Consider the following 18255-nt stretch of genomic DNA (forward strand, 5'->3'; position numbering starts at 1 on the left):
TTATCCATCTTAATATTCATAAAAAATCCTGATGGGTTTTGTTGGTTTTGTTAAAATGGCCAAGCCCTGTGAATCCGCTAGGATGGAGTAGCACTATTCTGTCAGAGAAGGGAAGGTCCTCCTTCTGTGGATGGTACCCTTGCAAATGCATTAGCATCCAAATTTAGAAATTCCAGGACTGAAATGTGATGCTGAAATCTGGCTTGGAAATGGAATAAGCCCAATAGTTCTTGAATTCTCATGGGGGGCAATTAAACTTTAATTTCAATGACTGCCTTGCCTTATGGTGTGTTATCTTTTAAACTGCAATGGAGTAAATTCTACTTTTAGTTTATGCAAATTCCGTTTTTCCTTTCATTTCACAAAATTAGTACTTGGTTTACTGATGCCATATACAAATGTACATGCAAACGAATACTTGCTGGGTTCCACCCCCCCCCCACACCAGTAACATGAACCTAGCTCTCCTCAACCCCACACCTGCTTTTGCAACACTTCTGATGGTATGCTGGCAAACAAACCAAATGCTAATTCACCAATGAGTCACCCACTATTTTTGTTGCTCATGAAGATGCACCCTTTAGAGATTTAATTGAGTCTTGTTCTTGTGCTGTAGTCATATCATGTTGTATCTTATATTAATAAAAAACCAGAATTCAATTGAGATCTTAACATTTATTCCAGCATGAACTTTTGCAAGCTGCAGCTAGTATGCCTAGTATACTGCAGACATGAAAGTCTTATATTAGTAAGGAAATGTGTTTAATCCATGATGAGAGGTAGTGTTTAGTTTCTTCTCTCCCCCTCAACCCCCCCCTCCAAACCCAAACCACAAAGCAAATGTACAACCGAAAAGTACTGAATTAGAACTCCTCAAGAAACTAAACACTACCTCTCACCATGGATTAAACACGTGCCCTTACTTGCTATCAGTATAGCTAATACTCAACATGGCCTCCTCTCTGGATACTTAAGCCATGTAGAGGAAACAGAGATATTTCAATGCACCTTGAGAAAACCGCAGGTTTGCAGAAAAATCTAAAAAGTAAAAAAATGGAGGGGGACTTAAATTGCCCCAACTAGAGAGGATTTTCTGAGTTGATTTATTAATGCATTGATTTGATTTTTCTGTATCTAAACTCTATGAGAGGTTGGAACTTCATACTTCTCACTACTTGGGAGAGCCAGTTTGGTGTAGTGGTTAAGTGTGTGGACTCTTATCTGGGAGAACCGAGTTTGATTCCCCACTCCTCCACTGGCACCTGCTGGAATGGCCTTGGGTCAGCCATAGCTCTGGCAGAGGTTGTCCTTGAAAGGGCAGCTGCTATGAGAGCCCTCTCCAGCCCCACCCGCCTCACAGGGTGTCTGTTGTGGGGGAGGAAGGTAAAGGAGATTGTGAGCCGCTCTGAGACTCTTCGGAGTGGAGGGCAGGATATAAATCCAATATCTTCTTCTTCTTCTTCTTCTTGTTAAGAGTAATAATTAATTCCAGTCTCTTTTGGCAAGAACTCAAACTTGAATGATTTGCAACAGCTTGTTCTCATTGCTATAACTCTAATCCCCGGCCCCCAATCTTGTTAGTATTGATTCTAGAGAGCTCTGTAAAATAGGCTTGCCAGGCAGGACCTGGCAACCAGCAGGGGTACTTACTGACTACATGCTGATGTCACTCCCTGTGCTCCTGGAAGTGATGTCAGCACATCACCTTGGACAAAATAGCATCCCTTGGCAATGCACTGACATCACTTCCAGGCTGGGAGTGATATCAGTGTGCTTGAACAATGCCAACATTGTTACCCTAAGTGGTTGTGAGGTTCCCCTAAATTTGCTGAGGGAATTAGCAAGGAGACCTAGGCTATGCAAGAGGCAGATAAGCAGGATCTCCACCTATGTCTACAAGGATCCGCCTTGCCTCATAGAACTCTCAAATGAACCAGGCTGTGATTGATGAAATGGTTTTTATTAAGAAAACTAAAGAAATAAAATCAGACTTATTAATTGAAGAGCACTCTAAAAACACACATACAAGTTCAGCGGATAAAAGTGTTAGCTGTATTGAGACAAAGAAGGGAACTTATTCTATGGGACTATATTTACCTATCTAAAGAACAGAGATCCATGAAGGATGAGCAAAATGGACCAGCATTCCATTCAAGGAGAGAGTTGTACCCAATTTTGTATTGGGGGTGTATGTTAGTGGACATCCAAACACACACACACGCACAGACTCACAGAGATAGATCCAAGTGGGTAGCCGTGTTGGTCTGAAGCAATGTGACAAACTTAGAGTCCAATAGCATCTTTAAGACCAACAAAGCTTTATCCAGACTGTGAGCTTTTGTGTGCATGCACACTTGGTCAAACATGACAACTACCACACAAAGATTATGGGATTAAATGGCTTTTACTAGGTAGTTTTTAAAGGATAACCAGGTATGGAAAGGTAAGGTAGGGAATTGATTAGTTCTCTGCCTTTTCTGAGAATCTTTGACTCTTGATTGATTTAAAGAGGTAAGGGAGCTGCCAGAAACTAGACCCTTTTTACAGTGCACCCTTAGGATCACTTTTCCCAGACAAGCCTCTGATCAGAGTTTGATGGCACATATTCCATGTGATTATATGGCCCATTTTGATCCTATTTGCAGACCAAGGAAGAGTCTAGACTGAGTGACCATGTGAGATGTAGAAAGAAGGTTGCCTGCTGTCACCCTTTCCTTAGGTAGCAGACTAGTCCTTCTGAGGGAGGAGCAGTCTAGGCATAACATTATCCTCCATTTCCAGACATTCCCCCCCTCCACTAGCCAGCTGAGTGGTGGTGGGGAAAACCTATGGGGGGGAAGGGGACTTTGCACCACCAGTAGGGGAATGGCAGGCTTACCGTAAAATGATTATATACTCCATTATGTACTCATTTTAACAATACACTAACTGAAATCCCCCAATTTAGGGTTGCCAATCTGCAGTTGGATCAAAGCAAAACCACTTTGTATACACAAAATGAATCAACAATGATAGAATAAAGTGTTCAACAAATGTATACAGATACCTCAAATACACAGGAAGTATTTTTCATGAGGGGATGGATTCCACAATAATTTTCAAGATTTCATGGAGAATGCAAAAGGTCCATTCAAAAGGCTTCCCCTGGAAATTCAATCACAGTCAATCTCACAAGGTGTGCTTGATCCAATCTCTCAAAACGAAGGCTCCAAAGATACAAAGTTCCCTTTATGCGTTCTTCGACTTTATATACTATGTTTTGCAAACAAGCTTCTTCCAAGAGTCATCCTGTTCATATAAAATGCAGCACTCAAAGTACATTAAAATTAAAAACAGTAACTAGATACAAAGTACAACAAGAAATGCAAGATTACCTGTAAACTCACCACAATGACGTCAAACTAAGACATATTCAGTTTCCAAAAGGCACAAGCGCATAAAAATCCATTTCAAACAGCAACCTTATAAAGAGACCAACAGGTGTTGCAAATCATCTCCTTAAAGGTACCATAACAGAGTTAAACAAAAATAAAGAAACATTCTGAAACATGATAAAGTTTGTACTACATGAACTATAGATCATAAAAACCAGGAATAATCATTATTCACATTGAGACCATTGGGTTGTACAGTACTGAGGTGATGTATCCATCTGGCCTCTATTTGTAATAAGGTCTTGTGTGCATTCCCTCCTTTATTGTCAAAGGTGTCCAGTTTCTGTATAACAAAAAACCTAAGTGAAGAAACGTTATGGCCAGTTTCCCTGAAGTGACTCACTAATGGGGCCCCTAGCATGAATCCTAGAGATGTGTTCCAAAATCCTAGACTTTACAGGCCTTATTGTACATCCAATGTATAATCTGGAACATTCATATTTTAAAACATAGACAGCATAACGAGACCAACAGGTCGTGAAAGAAGTCAATTTCGCTTCAACCCCAGTAAACGATTTTGAGTCTGCAGTTGGAGGCAGGGAATCTCCTGGTTTGGAGGCCCTTTCCCCACTACAGGGTTATCAGAAAGTGGGAGGGGGGGAGGGAAATTTCCACAGGCACTCCATTATTCTCTATGGAGACCAATCTCCATGGGTGTCAGAACTTAAGAACTTCAAACGGATCCCATACTTGATTTCAAAGCTAGGATTTTATTAGAGAGAACTAAGCACTGGAAGAGACGAGATAACAGTGATGGCGAGGGCCAGCACTGGTACAGTTTTATACACTAAAGAAAACACCTCACAAAGCCACAATTCACACCAGAGCAAGCACATCTGTCTTCCCACCATCACTATCAGTGAGGAGGTTGCCTCCTTGTTCTGAAGGCCACACGGTTTGGCTTCAAAGGGCATCAGTGTGAGAATGTGCAGAGACACACCATAATTCAGTCTACAGCCCTAAATATTTTGGATACCAGTAGGGCAAGGTTAATTACTACAAAGGCATTCAGGGTTGTTAAGAGGTTACAACATGGAGTCAGTTTGGTTCGGTTACAATCTGAGCATGAGCAATACTGAAAGTACAAAGCAGGTACTGGTTACATTACAGTTAAGCCTCAGCAATAGTTACAAGTTCTGACATACTGCCCCCCCTAAGCGCCCCCCCCACGGGGAACCGACTTGGGCTTGTGTGGGTACAGTAGGTGAAACTTTTTCAGCAGTTGCGGCGCAGATACATCCTGTGACTTGACCCACTCGTCACAGCTCGGAGGGAAGTGTTTCCATCTGATCAAGTAATACAACTGGCCCCTCTTAACTTTGGAATCCAGAATTTCCTGGACCTCATGGTGACTCTGACCCCTCACTGTCGTCGGAGGGGGCGGCGGGGCCCTGGGATGGAATGACGTAGCACCAGGGTCTTTCCGAAGAAGGCTGCAATGAAAAACAGGGTGGATCTTACTTAGAGACTTGGGCAGTTCGAGTTCTACGGTCACCTTGTTTATGACCCTTTTGATTTTGAAGGGCCCCAGGAACTTTAGAGCAAGCTTGCGGCACGTTTGTGGGAGGGGGAGGTTCTTTGTAGATAGGAAGACCGTATCCCCCACCCTCAATTCCCACTCGGGGGAATGTTTCTTGTCGAACTGCTTTTTGTATGCTTTTTTCGCTTCCTCCAGATTTTCCTGAATACCCTTCCAGCCTTCACGAAGGCCCTCCCACCATTGCTGGCAAGAAGTGGGCTCGGAGGGGCTGGCGGGGAGGGCGAGTGTGGGGAATGGCTTTCCCTCGTAGCCGTTAATGATTTGGAAGGGAGAAGCTTTGGTAGAGCTGTGGAGGCTGTTGTTATAGCCATATTCAGCGAAGGGGAGGAGGTCCACCCAGTTGGACTGTTGGAAATTGATAAAACATCGGAGATATTGTTCTAGAAGGGCATTAACCCTCTCAGTCTGTCCGTCCGACTGGGGGTGATAGGCGGAGCCGAGACCCTGTTCAATGCCAGCAAGTTTGCAGAACTCCCGCCAGAAGTTGACAACGAACTGAGTTCCGCGGTCACTAATGACCTTGTCGGGGAACGAGTGTAGTCGTACAATGTGAGTGAAAAAGAGCTGAGCGAGCTTTTTTGCTGTGGGGAGTTGCTTACAGGGGATGAAGTGGGCTTGTTTAGAAAAAGTGTCGACCACAACGAGAATGACTGTCTTTCCCTGGGAGGGGGGAAGCTCAACAATGAAATCCATGGAGACTACTGACCAGGGCCGGTTGGCTGTGGGGAGGGGAACCAGGTGGCCGGGGGGTTTACCCCCTCTTCGTTTTGCCATGAGGCAAGTGGGGCAGGCGAGAACGAATTCGGAGACGTCTTTTTTGATTTTTGGCCACCAAAACTGTCGGGTGAGTAAGTTGAGCGTTTTGACATAGCCGAAGTGGCCTGCCAGGCGACTAGAATGGCAGCGTTGGAGGACGTCTTTTCTGAGGGGGCTGGGCACATAGATTTTGTCGTTGTGCAACCAGAGACCGTTCTCACCCTTAGTTAGGTTAGGCGGACGGTCAGTTTCTAGGTTTGATTCAGCAATGAGCCGGGGTAGAAGGTCTCCGTCTGGAGGGGAGGTCAGTTTCCCCGAGCGGGTGGTGACCCCCCCTGAAATGGCGGACGGGGGAATGAGTGAATCTACGATTTCCTCTCGGAGACTGTCGTGCTGGGGCATGCGAGAGAGGGCGTCTGCCAAAAAATTTTTTGAGCCTGGAATGTGTTTCAACACAAAGTCAAATTTTGCAAAGAAGCCCGCCCACCGGATTTGTTTTGCAGTCATTTTGCGGCGCCCGGTGAGGGCTTCGAGATTTTTGTGGTCGGTCCATATTTCAAACGGCACTCTTGCTCCTTCAAGCCAGGAGCGCCAGGTTTTAAGGGCAAACATGACTGCAAACGCTTCCTTGTCCCAGACGGACCAATTTCTTTGCTCGTTAGAAAATTTTCTAGAAATGTAGGCACATGGACGAAGCACCCCGTTCTCTCCCCTTTGCATCAATATGGCTCCGATCGCGGCGTCGGAGGCGTCGCATTGCACCACGAAGGGTTTCAACTCGTCAGGATGTGCTAACACGGGTTCTGAGGTGAAGAGGCGCTTTAATTCGGTAAAAGCCTTTTGGCAGTCTGGCGTCCACGTTAAGCGTGCGCCTGGCTTTTTCGCCTCTTCACTTTTGCCCTTGGTTTTTAGGAGTTCGGTTAGGGGGAGCATGACTGTGGCGAACCCTTTGATGAACTCGCGGTAGAAATTTGCGAACCCGATAAAACTCTGGAGCTGTTTGCGGGTCTTGGGGGGTTCCCAATCTAGCACCGCCTGGACCTTTGCGGGGTCCATTGCCAGTCCCTCCCCCGACACTCGGAAACCCAGATAGTCAAGCTCAGTTTTGTGAAATTCACATTTTGCCAACTTGGCGTACAGTTTGTGTTTACACAGGGTGCTCAGCACCTTCCTGACTAGCGGAACATGAGATTTGAGATCTTGCGAATAGATAATGATGTCATCAAGGTACACCACCACCCCCTTAAAGAGGAAGTCACGTAGCACTTCATTAATAAAGTTCATGAATACCCCGGGGGCCCCCTGTAGTCCGAAAGGCATGACTAGGTACTCGAATTGTCCTAGAGGGGTGTTGAACGCTGTTTTCCATTCATCCCCCTCCTTGATGCGGACGCGGAAGTACGCGTCCCGTAGGTCAAGTTTGGTGAATATTTTTCCTTTCGCTACAGTGTTCAACAAGTCTTTTATCAACGGGATCGGGTAGGCGTTGGACATCGAAATCCCGTTTATCGCACGAAAATCTGTGCAAAGTCTAAGCGACCCGTCCTTCTTCTTTCGGAAGAGGACGGGGGCAGCGTGGGGGGCTGTGGCCGGCCGTATGAACCCCCGCTTAAGGTTTTTATCCAAAAATTTTCGGAGTTCTGCTTTCTCCGCCCAACCCATGGAGTATAGTTTCGCCTTGGGGAGCTGTTGCCCCGGGATCAATTCAATGGCGCAATCCGTGGGGCGATGGGGTGGTAGCTCATCTGCTTCCTTCTCGCTAAAAGCTAGTCTTAAGTCCCGATACTCCTTGGGAATCGAAGCGACTTCCTCGAGTGTGAGGCAAGCTCGTTCGTTTTGGGGGGGAGCGTGCGGCCCCCATTCGGGGCGCCAGTGGTGGTGTTCGCACCTCCAATCGGGGAATCGGACGATCTGTTCCGCCCACCGTATGTCGGGTTGGTGGCGGGCGAGCCAAGCCGAGCCCACCACCACATCGAAAGAGCAGGAGGGGGCGATTACGAAAGTTTCAATTCCCCAGTGCTCTTCGGTTCCTACCGGGACCGCTTGGGTCTCAAGAGTACACGGTTCCCCCCTCATGGGTCCCCCGTCCATCTGTTGGAATTGCATCGGCTGCGGTAGAGGCGAGGTGGCTAGTCCCAGTGCCTCTACTAAGCGGGGGGTAATAAGGTCTCTGTTACACCCTGAGTCGATTAACGCTCGGGCGTGCATGAACCGCTTTAAGTTTGGATTTAGGAGGGTGACTGCCATAAACAATAAACCCCCAGTGGCTCTCACCGTGAGGAGTGCCGCCTGTTGTTGGACCTGCTTTGCGGCACCCATTAAAGCAGGTCGCTGTCGTTTCCCGCCGACTCGGTCTCGTCCGACTCCTCGGTCGATTCCTCCACGGCCGTCAGGTCGGTGGTAAAATCCTCGTCAGTCGCCAGGGAAGTGGCGACGGAGCCCCGACTGGGCTCCTTCGAGCGGCTGCTCTTTTTCTTCTTCGGCCCCGAGGCGGCAGGTTTCGCCGAGGGTGGTGTTGCTCCTGCTTTAACGGGGCAGTTGGCGGCCAGGTGATCCGGGTCTCCACATCTAAAGCACCTGCGCGCGGCGGCGGGGGTCGAGGTCGCTGGGGTCTTCCTCCCTTCCGCTTTAGTCGGAGTGTGTTTGGCCCCCTTCTTCCCCAACTGCTGCCGACGCATCCCCACATGTTGGAGGTTGGTTTCCACCTCCCCGGCCAGTTGGATCCATCCGACCAGAGTGTCGGGTCTCCCTTGGCTGTAGCAGCGGTCGAGGATGTTCGGGTTCAACCCGTTGCGGAACGCGGTGTACTTCATGACTTCGTTCCACCCCCGGGCCGCTGCACAATATCCCAGGAACTCAGTGGCATACTCGCGAGTAGTGCGGTTGCCTTGCTCGATGCGCTGGAGGGCAGCGATGGCTTTCTCCTCTCGAAGGGGGTCGCCGTACTGGCGGAGCATCGCGTGCAGGAAACCCGCGACTGTTGCCAGCTCGGGCTTCCTCCCCGTGTAGAGCCCCACGTACCATTTGCGGGCCGGGCCCCTCAGGCGGGACGAAATGTGGTTTACTCGGCTGGCCTCCGTCGGGTAGTCGGCACCCCAATGGGTGAAGAACGTGTCGCATTGTATCGTGAAATACTCCACGTCTTCTGGATTCCCGTCGAATGTAATCTTCAACTCTCTGCCCCTGCCGTCGCCCCCACCAGGAGCCGCAGGGCCAGGGACCGCCGGGGGTCCCGCTGGAAGCGGGGCTTGGGGTACTGCCGGCGGCGGCACCGGGCCTGGCGGGGCAGGCAGCGCCGGGGCGGGTGGCGCCGGTTGCACCGGGACGGGTGGTGCCGGTGGCGCCGGGGCAGGCGGTGCGGGCGGTGGCGGGGCCGGCGGAGCCGGGGCGGGTGGCGCCGGGGCTAGCGGGGCCGGCGGAGCCGCGGGCGGTAGCCCCAGCGGCAACCCTCCTCCCAACGGCGGGACCCCCAGGACCGCAGTTTGCAGGGTGCGAAGCTGGTCGTAGATCGCGCCCAGGTTCTGCTGCATGTCCTCCGCCATCGATACGCGGGATCTGTGCACGTCGTCGTGAATTTCCCGCACCCAGTCGAATAAGTCGTTGCGGAGGGTTCGGATCGCGTCGTCCCCGCCTCGCACCCCGGGACCTTCTCCCAGGTCCTCGTCGTCGTCTCCGGTTCCTCCTTCGCCCAACATACTCCGGTAGCGCTGCTCCGCGGCGTCGATCGCGGCCGTGGACTTCCGCGGGCTCCAGGGTCGTGGGGCAGGGAACGCGTCGACCGAGAAAGGTGCCGGGACCTTAATTTTTCGCCGGACCCCCGTCACCTTCGGGTCGAGCGGCGGATCGTCTGTAGGGGTGGTGGGCTCTCCGCTGTCTGGAACTTTTGCCGCCATCGGACCAGGTTTCCAGTTCAGATAAGCCACGAAACAATGGGATCACTGTTATAATGTCAGAACTTAAGAACTTCAAACGGATCCCATACTTGATTTCAAAGCTAGGATTTTATTAGAGAGAACTAAGCACTGGAAGAGACGAGATAACAGTGATGGCGAGGGCCAGCACTGGTACAGTTTTATACACTAAAGAAAACACCTCACAAAGCCACAATTCACACCAGAGCAAGCACATCTGTCTTCCCACCATCACTATCAGTGAGGAGGTTGCCTCCTTGTTCTGAAGGCCACACGGTTTGGCTTCAAAGGGCATCAGTGTGAGAATGTGCAGAGACACACCATAATTCAGTCTACAGCCCTAAATATTTTGGATACCAGTAGGGCAAGGTTAATTACTACAAAGGCATTCAGGGTTGTTAAGAGGTTACAACATGGAGTCAGTTTGGTTCGGTTACAATCTGAGCATGAGCAATACTGAAAGTACAAAGCAGGTACTGGTTACATTACAGTTAAGCCTCAGCAATAGTTACAAGTTCTGACAATGGGATATAATGGAGAATCAATCCATGGGTATCTGGAGCTCTGGAGAGGCTATTTGTTTGAGTTGGAGATACCAGTTTTTCAGCCCAGCATCTGATGTCTCTCCTAAAAAAATCTTCCAAGTTTCAAAAAGATTGGACCAGGGGGTCCAATTCTATGAGCCCCAAAAGAAGGTGCCCCTATCATTCTGTTCTGTCATTCTTGTCACACCTTGAGAGTCAATCTGGAGTAGTGGTTAAGTGTGTGGACTCTTAATCTGGGAGAACTGGGTTTGATTCCCCACTCCTCCAGTTGCACCTGCTGGAATGGCCTTGGGTCAGTTATAGCTCTCGCTGGAGTCGTCCTTAAAAGGGCAGCTTCTGGGAGAGCTCTCTCAGCCCCACCCACCCCACAGGGTGTCTGTTGTGGGGGAAGAAGATAAAGGAGATTGTAAACCGCTCTGAGGCTCTGATTCAGAGACAAGGGTGGGGTATAAATCTATGGTCTTCTTCTTGCTCCTGGCTCCACCCCAAAGTCCCCAGATGTTTTTTTAGTTGGACCTGGCAACCCTAAGTTCCATGGAAATATGGTATTGATTGATCTTAGATTAATTTTGTTAACTATAAAAGCATATACTTTATTTCTTTAGATTATGTCTGTGCCCTCCAGAAGGATATCCTCCTTCAAGGACGCCTGTATCTCTCTGAAAACTGGCTGTGTTTCTACAGCAATATATTCCGATGGGAGACTGCGGTAAGACTTGGTGTGTGCATGTGTAATGACTGTGGTACTGATTTCTGAAAAGATCTGCTTACTGTTTCTTGAGATACTTTTAGTTTTCTGTGGTGGAGGAGGGGGGCAATTTATCAATAAATTGTCAGAACAAAGTTTTGTTTGGTAACTTGTGTTACCTGCAGATTTCCCATGTGTTGCATGATAAATGCAGTAAGCATTACTCCAGATTTTCTTTGCTTGCACCCTAGGAGCTGTATGAACTCCCCCCCCCCCCCGCCCCAGTTTGAATTAATTCACTCTTAATCTCTGAATTTCTAATGTTGTTTGTTTTTCCTTTTTTTAAAAATTAGCTAATTAGCTTTGTGCTAATTTAAGTTGTTTCTATTGTTCAAGTTTAGCCAATTGCATTCTTTCCTTAATTCCCCCTTTTTATATGTTATCTGAATCTCTCTCCATCTTACTGTCACTGCCTGAGGTCTCTTTATCTGCAACAGGCTTCATTTTCTTGGGAGGCATTTCAGGAACAATTTCCTACATTTTACTCTTTTTTTGTTCATTCAAGAGTGTCATACTTTTGTTATTTTCTTTACTATTTAGAATCTTTATTGTAGCTCCTACTTTTCTTTTACCAGAAACTTTTACCTCAGGAAAGCAAATCCTTCCTGCCAGCTTGTTTTTTCCCTTTTTTAAACTGCCTATGTTTTTTACTGCAACTCTTTACATGTTACCTGAAACTTTTACCTCTAGAGGGCGATTTTTCCCCTCACGCAGCAATAGATGTTCTCTACAAGTGCTTTTTTGCTTCAAACTGGGGTTAGCATTCCACAGTTTATGGCATCAATTTATGTGATGCCCCTTGTCTATTCACACAGAGTGCCTACCACTCTCTCTTCTTCAGGTTACGGTTTATAAGTAGGTCAGGATAGCCCCGTGGTGCAGAGTGTTAAAGCTGCAGTACTTCACCTAAGCTCTGCTCACGACCTGAGTTCGATCCCCGGCGGAAGCTGGGTTTTCAGGTAGCCGGCTCCAGGTTGACTCAGCCTTCCATCCTTCTGAGGTCAGTAAAATGAGTACCCAGCTTGCTGGGGGGAAGTGTAGATGACTGGGGAAGGCAATGGCAAACCACCCCGTAAAAAGTCTGCCGTGAAAATGTGAAAGCAACATCACCCCAGAGTCAGAAATAACTGGTGCTTGCACAGGGGACCTTTCCTTTCCCAGGACATTATACTTGCCACCACCCTTCTTTTTTATTTTATTATATTTTTATTTATTTTAAATAATTTATATTCCGCCCTTTCTCAGATGGGCTCAGGGCAGAAACAGCACTTTAAAAACCGTAAAATAACAATTTAAACCAATAAAAGTAAACAATAAAATTTCTCGTCTCATTTGGGCACATCATAATATGCTGAAAGTCTCAAACATCAAATAGGATAAAATAAACTCACTCACACAGAGTTATTGAGGTTGGGGATCAAATATTGTTCCCATCACTCACTGCCACCATTCATATCCTAGAACGTATGTGCGCATACCAAGATATTAAATTTTGTGTGTGTATCCTTCTTAAACATGTATCCTTCTTAAACATGCAGTCCGAAGATTAATCAAACAGGAAAGCTTTTACTAATAAGAAACATTGATGAAAGTAAAGTCTAAGAAACAACATTTCACTTCTGTTGAACTTTTGGACAGAGGTCTTATACCTGCAACTGGGATCCTTTAGTGACAAATGTAATATATTCACCCTGTTCCAAGCAGCTCTTCTATGCAGTTCCCCTCAGAAAAACCCTTTTCACCATAGCCCTTAAGCTATCCTCCCTCTCTCTCCCCCCCACCCCCAATTTCTTAATTGCCCCTTTTCAACTCCTGTTTTCCAAGTCTCTCCCTCTCAACATTCTGTCATTGGTAAGAGGTGGAACCTATCCTGCCCATCACACTTGTGTTACGCAGATTGCAAATTTCCCAAGTGATAAATTCATTCAGGTGGGTTGCTATGCTGCTCTTGAGTAGTTGCCAAGAAGGGCTAGTTAAGACTCAAGATGCGTAAGTATATGGGTGATAAGTATAGCTGACATTGGATTAAAGCAGTTGGTAAGACCAGTGAATGGCACCAAATTAGCATGCAAATACAAAAGTTGACAAGCAGATGTGAGAACTAAGACCAACAACGTTAATTCTGGGTGTAAGCAAGAAATGAGAGATTTAGCATGTGTAGATGTATACTTCCTCAGATATATTGAAACAAATTTCCTCAAGTGCCTCCTACATATAGGCAGGTTTGTTACCAGGAAGGGCTAATTTGGATTCCAGATGCATAACTTCAGCTAAGACTGGAGTGATACAGTTGGTAAGGTCAGTGAATAGCAGCAAATAGCAGGCCTTGAATTCAGCAGGAGCTCACATGAGCACAGCTCCTGAACCTTTCTGATGGTTCCCCCTCTTCCTTGTTCATTGAATAGTAGGTGCAGCTGCATAACAATCCCTGGATTAGGAGAGCAGACAGCCAGCCACCGGGAGCTTTGCGACACCTTAGGCAGCCCTCATTAACCCCTGGAGAAGCCTGCACCACCCTTTCTCCACGTCTTATGTGATTTTGGGTGGTGAGTGGCTTGCTGGCCTTTTGACTGGGGGGCAGCGGCCAAGGAGAACCCCAGGTGAGCGAGACCTGCTTGGCTGGATGGATCTCTAGCCAGCCCAAGCAGGCCTCACTCACCCGGGGCTCTCCTTTCTTGTGTCAGGTTGCTTTTGGCTGGGGGGAGCAGCATATGCTAATGAGATGCCATGAACTCTGTGTTGTTACCATTGCTATGCTTATGTGCTTGCTTGGCTTCCCCCCCCCCCCCCGCAGTCCCTTTCATTGCACACTGCTTACCTATGGAATTTATTATTCAAGCTGCCTCTGCCGGCCTCCAAGGTCAGATGCTAAAGAAGCAAAGATTATGCACCTGGATTTACAAGACTTTCAGTGGGAGGGGGACTTGGCAAAATTATCCCTGCGCTTTGCATCCCCGCGTTTGCTTGAAAATTAAAGGTTGGGGCGAGGGGTTAAGAGAGCCACTGGGGTAAGGCGTCAGTCTTAGTAAAGATGGTGTCCTGCCTTAAGATGCCTATGGAATAAACTGCTGAATTCTCAGACTGTGTGGTTCCTTGACTCGAGGTTCTGACAATCACTCCTGTTTTGGTTATAATAGTTTGGTTAATGTTTTGAAAGTTTGCACATGGTACTAACTATAGAATATAATTTGTTAATCTGTTTTTAATCCCTGATTGAGTAAGGTCATCTTCCAAGAACAACTTTTTGTGGAATAGAACATATGATGAAAAAATAAAACAATGGAGAATAGATGAAGAGAAAGACTTTTTATTATGCCTCCAATCGCCTGTAGCTTATTTAGGCATTGTTTTTCTTGTTAGGTACAGGTACATTGCTACTTTCTATGCCTCTTTGTCTTTGCAGAGGATCTGTATCTATATCTTTAACAGCTGTGGTAATGGGCAGCTGTTCAGCAGGTACAGCTTGCCTTATCAAGTGGCAACTCTTTAATTGTTGCTTATCATGAAGCTGGTAGATGGTGTGACAGTCCTGTGTGAATGGTTTTAAAATGTGGAATCTGAGGAGGGTTATACAGGGTTCCTCAATTACAATGTAAGTAATGGTGATCAGATTTCCATATAAAAGGTAGATTGCCCAGCTCTGTCAGTTTTCCCCCTGCAATGTGTGGCTGTGGTGGGTGTTCATCTGTTTCAGGATAACAAGATACCCAGTAGGCCTAGCCAATTCCCAGCATATACAAGTGTGTGCCCTAGAACAGTGGTCTTCAGCGCATGGCTTGGGACCTTAAGATGGGTCATAGAACCTGCCTTCTGGATCACAAATACCTATAGAAACACCTTTTTATTTATTTTTGCTACTTTTTGGAAGGTTCTGCTGCTAACACACACACACACGCACACAGGGAATGAGTTATGCCTCATGTTTCCCTTTGCACACACTGAGAGGAGTGGCAGGATGGTGTGGCAAAACCATTCATTGGTTGGAGAAGATTCCTCTGTGTTGTTGATCCTTGACTTGTTCCTCACTAAAGCTCTTGAAGTTTGCCATGTATTTCTAGGTCCCAGTTCTCTTGGTCTGTTACCCAAAAACTGGGCCTTGATGCCTTGATTCCTCTGATTCCTTTGGTTCCTTTACTTCCTGTCATGCTGGTGTAAGCTAACTTCCTGTTACATGTTTGCTGTTCTGGTAGTCCCATGTTCAGTGGCCTAGTCTACTCAGGAGTTCCTCAGTAGACAAGAAGATGCAAGTGGGGATTCCCAGGAGGAGAAAAGTTTGAAAACCACTACCTCACAGTGGTGGATTATCCATATTGACTATGTTGTTATGGCTCCTGAGTTCTCTCTTGAAATCTGAATTCCTACTTTAAATTATTTGTTTCATATGCTTCAGCGTGTACTTGTATTTTTGTACTTCAGATTTCTATTGCCTTGAAGGATATAACCTTCATGACAAAGGAGAAGACAGCGCGGCTCATTCCAAATGCCATTCAGATTGCTACTGAAGGAGAGAAGGTGTGTTGCTGTTTAAATTAAATTAAAGTTGACTTTTTCATTAAAATTTATGTACCACACGTTCTCTAATTTGAGTTATTTTGGTCAGCATGATGGAAGTGTGAGCCAGAATAACAAACATATATAGTTGCACTATTAGAGGCATGGGGTTAGATATGATATATATCCCCTATAACATTACAGCTGAAACTAATCCACAGATTAAATACTCAAGCATTCTTGGATTTTGCTTCCTAGGTTTTGTTTTTGTTTTTTAAAGCAACAACTCAATTTCTCTGAGGTTTGCCCAAACTTGGGCATTTTTCAGGATTGGTCAATAATACATTCTGATGTCCAGAGGCACTGGGCGATAGTATTTTATAGGCACAGATATAGCTAACAACCCCCAATATATATCTACAATATAGTTGGGTGGAAGCATCCACTGAGAAAAAAAAATTAGGCCTTGTCTATTTACAGCAAGTTTTTGCCATAGAAGTCCTGGTGATCCCTAGAGCTACCTGGAAGTGAGAAAAAGTAGCTATCAGAATTGCTGGAAATTCTTTACTAAGAACTCTGTATTGCCAACAGCAGCAGGCAACAGGACCTGGTGGCAGGGAATCTTCCCAGAAAGGCCTGGTAGCTATGCTCTCAAGTCACATAAGCTTTCCTTACTTGCTGATTGGGGCAGAGAGCTGGATTGTATGAAAATTCAATACAGTATTCAGTAGAAGGGATTTTCACTGGCATTGAGGAATGTATCTTTGTTGGCAGTCTGTAAGCTGATATTTTGTGTTCATGTGCGCACATGTAAAATGCCTTACTCTGTACCAGTAACTGGAAAACTAAATAAGACTGATGTGCAACCAGATTAAGTGGGAGCTCACAGGAGCACAGCTCCTGAACCTGAGAGTTCCACCTCCTCCTTCCCACCTTGTCCATTGAATAGAAAGTAGGTGCAGCTGCATAACAATCCCTGGATGAGTTCCACCACCTATTTTTCTTCAAAATGACCCCTGTGTGCAACAATAAAATGTTAAACTTTTTTACAGGATTAAAGGGCTGATTACATAATTTAGCCCCATTGTTTCTTTGTTTTTATTAAGTAAAACATTTTAGACTTCACTCTGAGTCCAGAAGTGTTCCTGAGATAGACTACAGAAGCAATGAAACACCAATAGAACAAGAACCACAAATACAGTTAACTAGGATAAAAATTATCAGAACAGTAGAAATAATTGTGTAAAAACAAGCAAAAGCAGAGGTTAAAAGCAATTATGAAAATATGTATTTATTTGAACCATTTATATTCTGCCTCTTCAGAAGCTGACTCAGGTTAGTCACAAGATAAAATAAAAATGTTATTAATATCTTTATTTAAAAATACATTAAATGTGGGCAGAGATGTATGACTTCAGGATTTTATAATAGTACAGCAGTTCAGCAGTATAACAGGTATAATAGTATAATAATACAACAGTACAGTAATACAACATGTGGATTATCATTTTGCTCTGCATTATCAAATGATAATTGACATCATTATTTTGCTCTGCAGTTTTTCTTCACTTCATTCAACTCCAGAGACAGAAGCTACCTCAATATCTTTCGATTATGGCAGAATGCATTGTTGGAGAAGGTAAGCTTTTATGTGGTTGGGTAAGTCTGCACTAGATCATTTATTCTCAGTTTCTTAAATGAATGTTACCTCATAAAGTTAAGTAGCAGCATTGACATTATATCTTGACCTGAATAGCCCAGGCTAGCCCAAGCTTGTCAGATCTCAGAAACTAAGCGGAGTTGGCCCTGTCTCGTATCTGGGATACCTCCAAGGAATACCAGGGTTATGAGCAGAGGCAGGCAATGGCAAACCACTTGGGAATGTCTCTTGCCTTGAAAACCCTGTGGGGTCACCATAAATCAGCTGTGACTTGATGGCGCTTTTAACCACCACCACCACCACCATTGCCATTATGTCCCTTAACAAATGTCCTTTGGGCAGGCATTTCACAACTTATTCCATCTTTTGAAGTTTCACTCATAAGAACATAAGAGAAGCCATGTTGGATCAGGCCAACGGCCCATCAAGTCCAACACTCTGTGTCACACAGTGGCAAAAAATTTTATATATACACACACACACTGTGGCTAATAGCCACTGATGGACCTGTGCTCCATATTTTTATCTAAACCCCTCTTGAAGGTGGCTATACTTGTGGCCGCCACCACCTCCTGTGGCAGTGAATTCCACATGTTAATCACCCTTTGGGTGAAGAAGTACTTCCTTTTATCTGTTTTAACCTTTCTGCTCAGCAATTTCATCGAATGCCCACGAGTTCTTGTATTGTGAGAAAGGGAGAAAAGTACTTCTTTCTCTACTTTCTCCATCCCATGCATTATCTTGTAAACCTCTATCATGTCACCCCGCAGTCGACGTTTCTCCAAGCTAAAGAGTCCCAAGCGTTTCAACCTTTCTTCATAGGGAAAGTGCTCCAGCCCTTTAATCATTCTAGTTGCCCTTCTCTGGACTTTCTCCAATGCTATAATATCCTTTTTGAGGTGCGGCGACCAGAACTGCACACAGTACTCCAAATGAGACCGCACCATCGATTTATACAGGGGCATTATGATACTGGCTGATTTGTTTTCAATCCCCTTCCTAATAATTCCCAGCATGGCGTTGGCCTTTTTTATTGCAAACGCACACTGTCTTGACATTTTCAGTGCGTTATCTACCACGACCCCAAGATCTCTCTCTTGGTCAGTCTCTGCCAGTTCACACCCCATCAACTTGTATTTGTAGCTGGGATTCTTGGCCCCAATGTGCATT

The 18255-nt window shown here is 46.0% G+C and overlaps 1 protein-coding gene across 2 annotated transcripts in view; it reads left to right on the plus strand.

The window, feature by feature from the left end:
- The window catches only part of GRAMD1C (GRAM domain containing 1C), a 100931-nt gene that overhangs the window by 31307 nt on the left and 51369 nt on the right, over nt 1–18255 (plus strand). For both annotated transcript variants that reach the window (XM_060234639.1, XM_060234640.1), the window contains exons 4-6: nt 10792–10895; nt 15351–15446; nt 16984–17064. In XM_060234639.1, coding sequence (XP_060090622.1) covers nt 10792–10895; nt 15351–15446; nt 16984–17064 — 281 coding nt within the window. The remainder of the gene's footprint in view (nt 1–10791; nt 10896–15350; nt 15447–16983; nt 17065–18255) is intronic.

Source organism: Heteronotia binoei, chromosome 3 (assembly GCF_032191835.1).
Source record: "Heteronotia binoei isolate CCM8104 ecotype False Entrance Well chromosome 3, APGP_CSIRO_Hbin_v1, whole genome shotgun sequence".
NCBI classification, from domain to species: domain Eukaryota; kingdom Metazoa; phylum Chordata; class Lepidosauria; order Squamata; family Gekkonidae; genus Heteronotia; species Heteronotia binoei.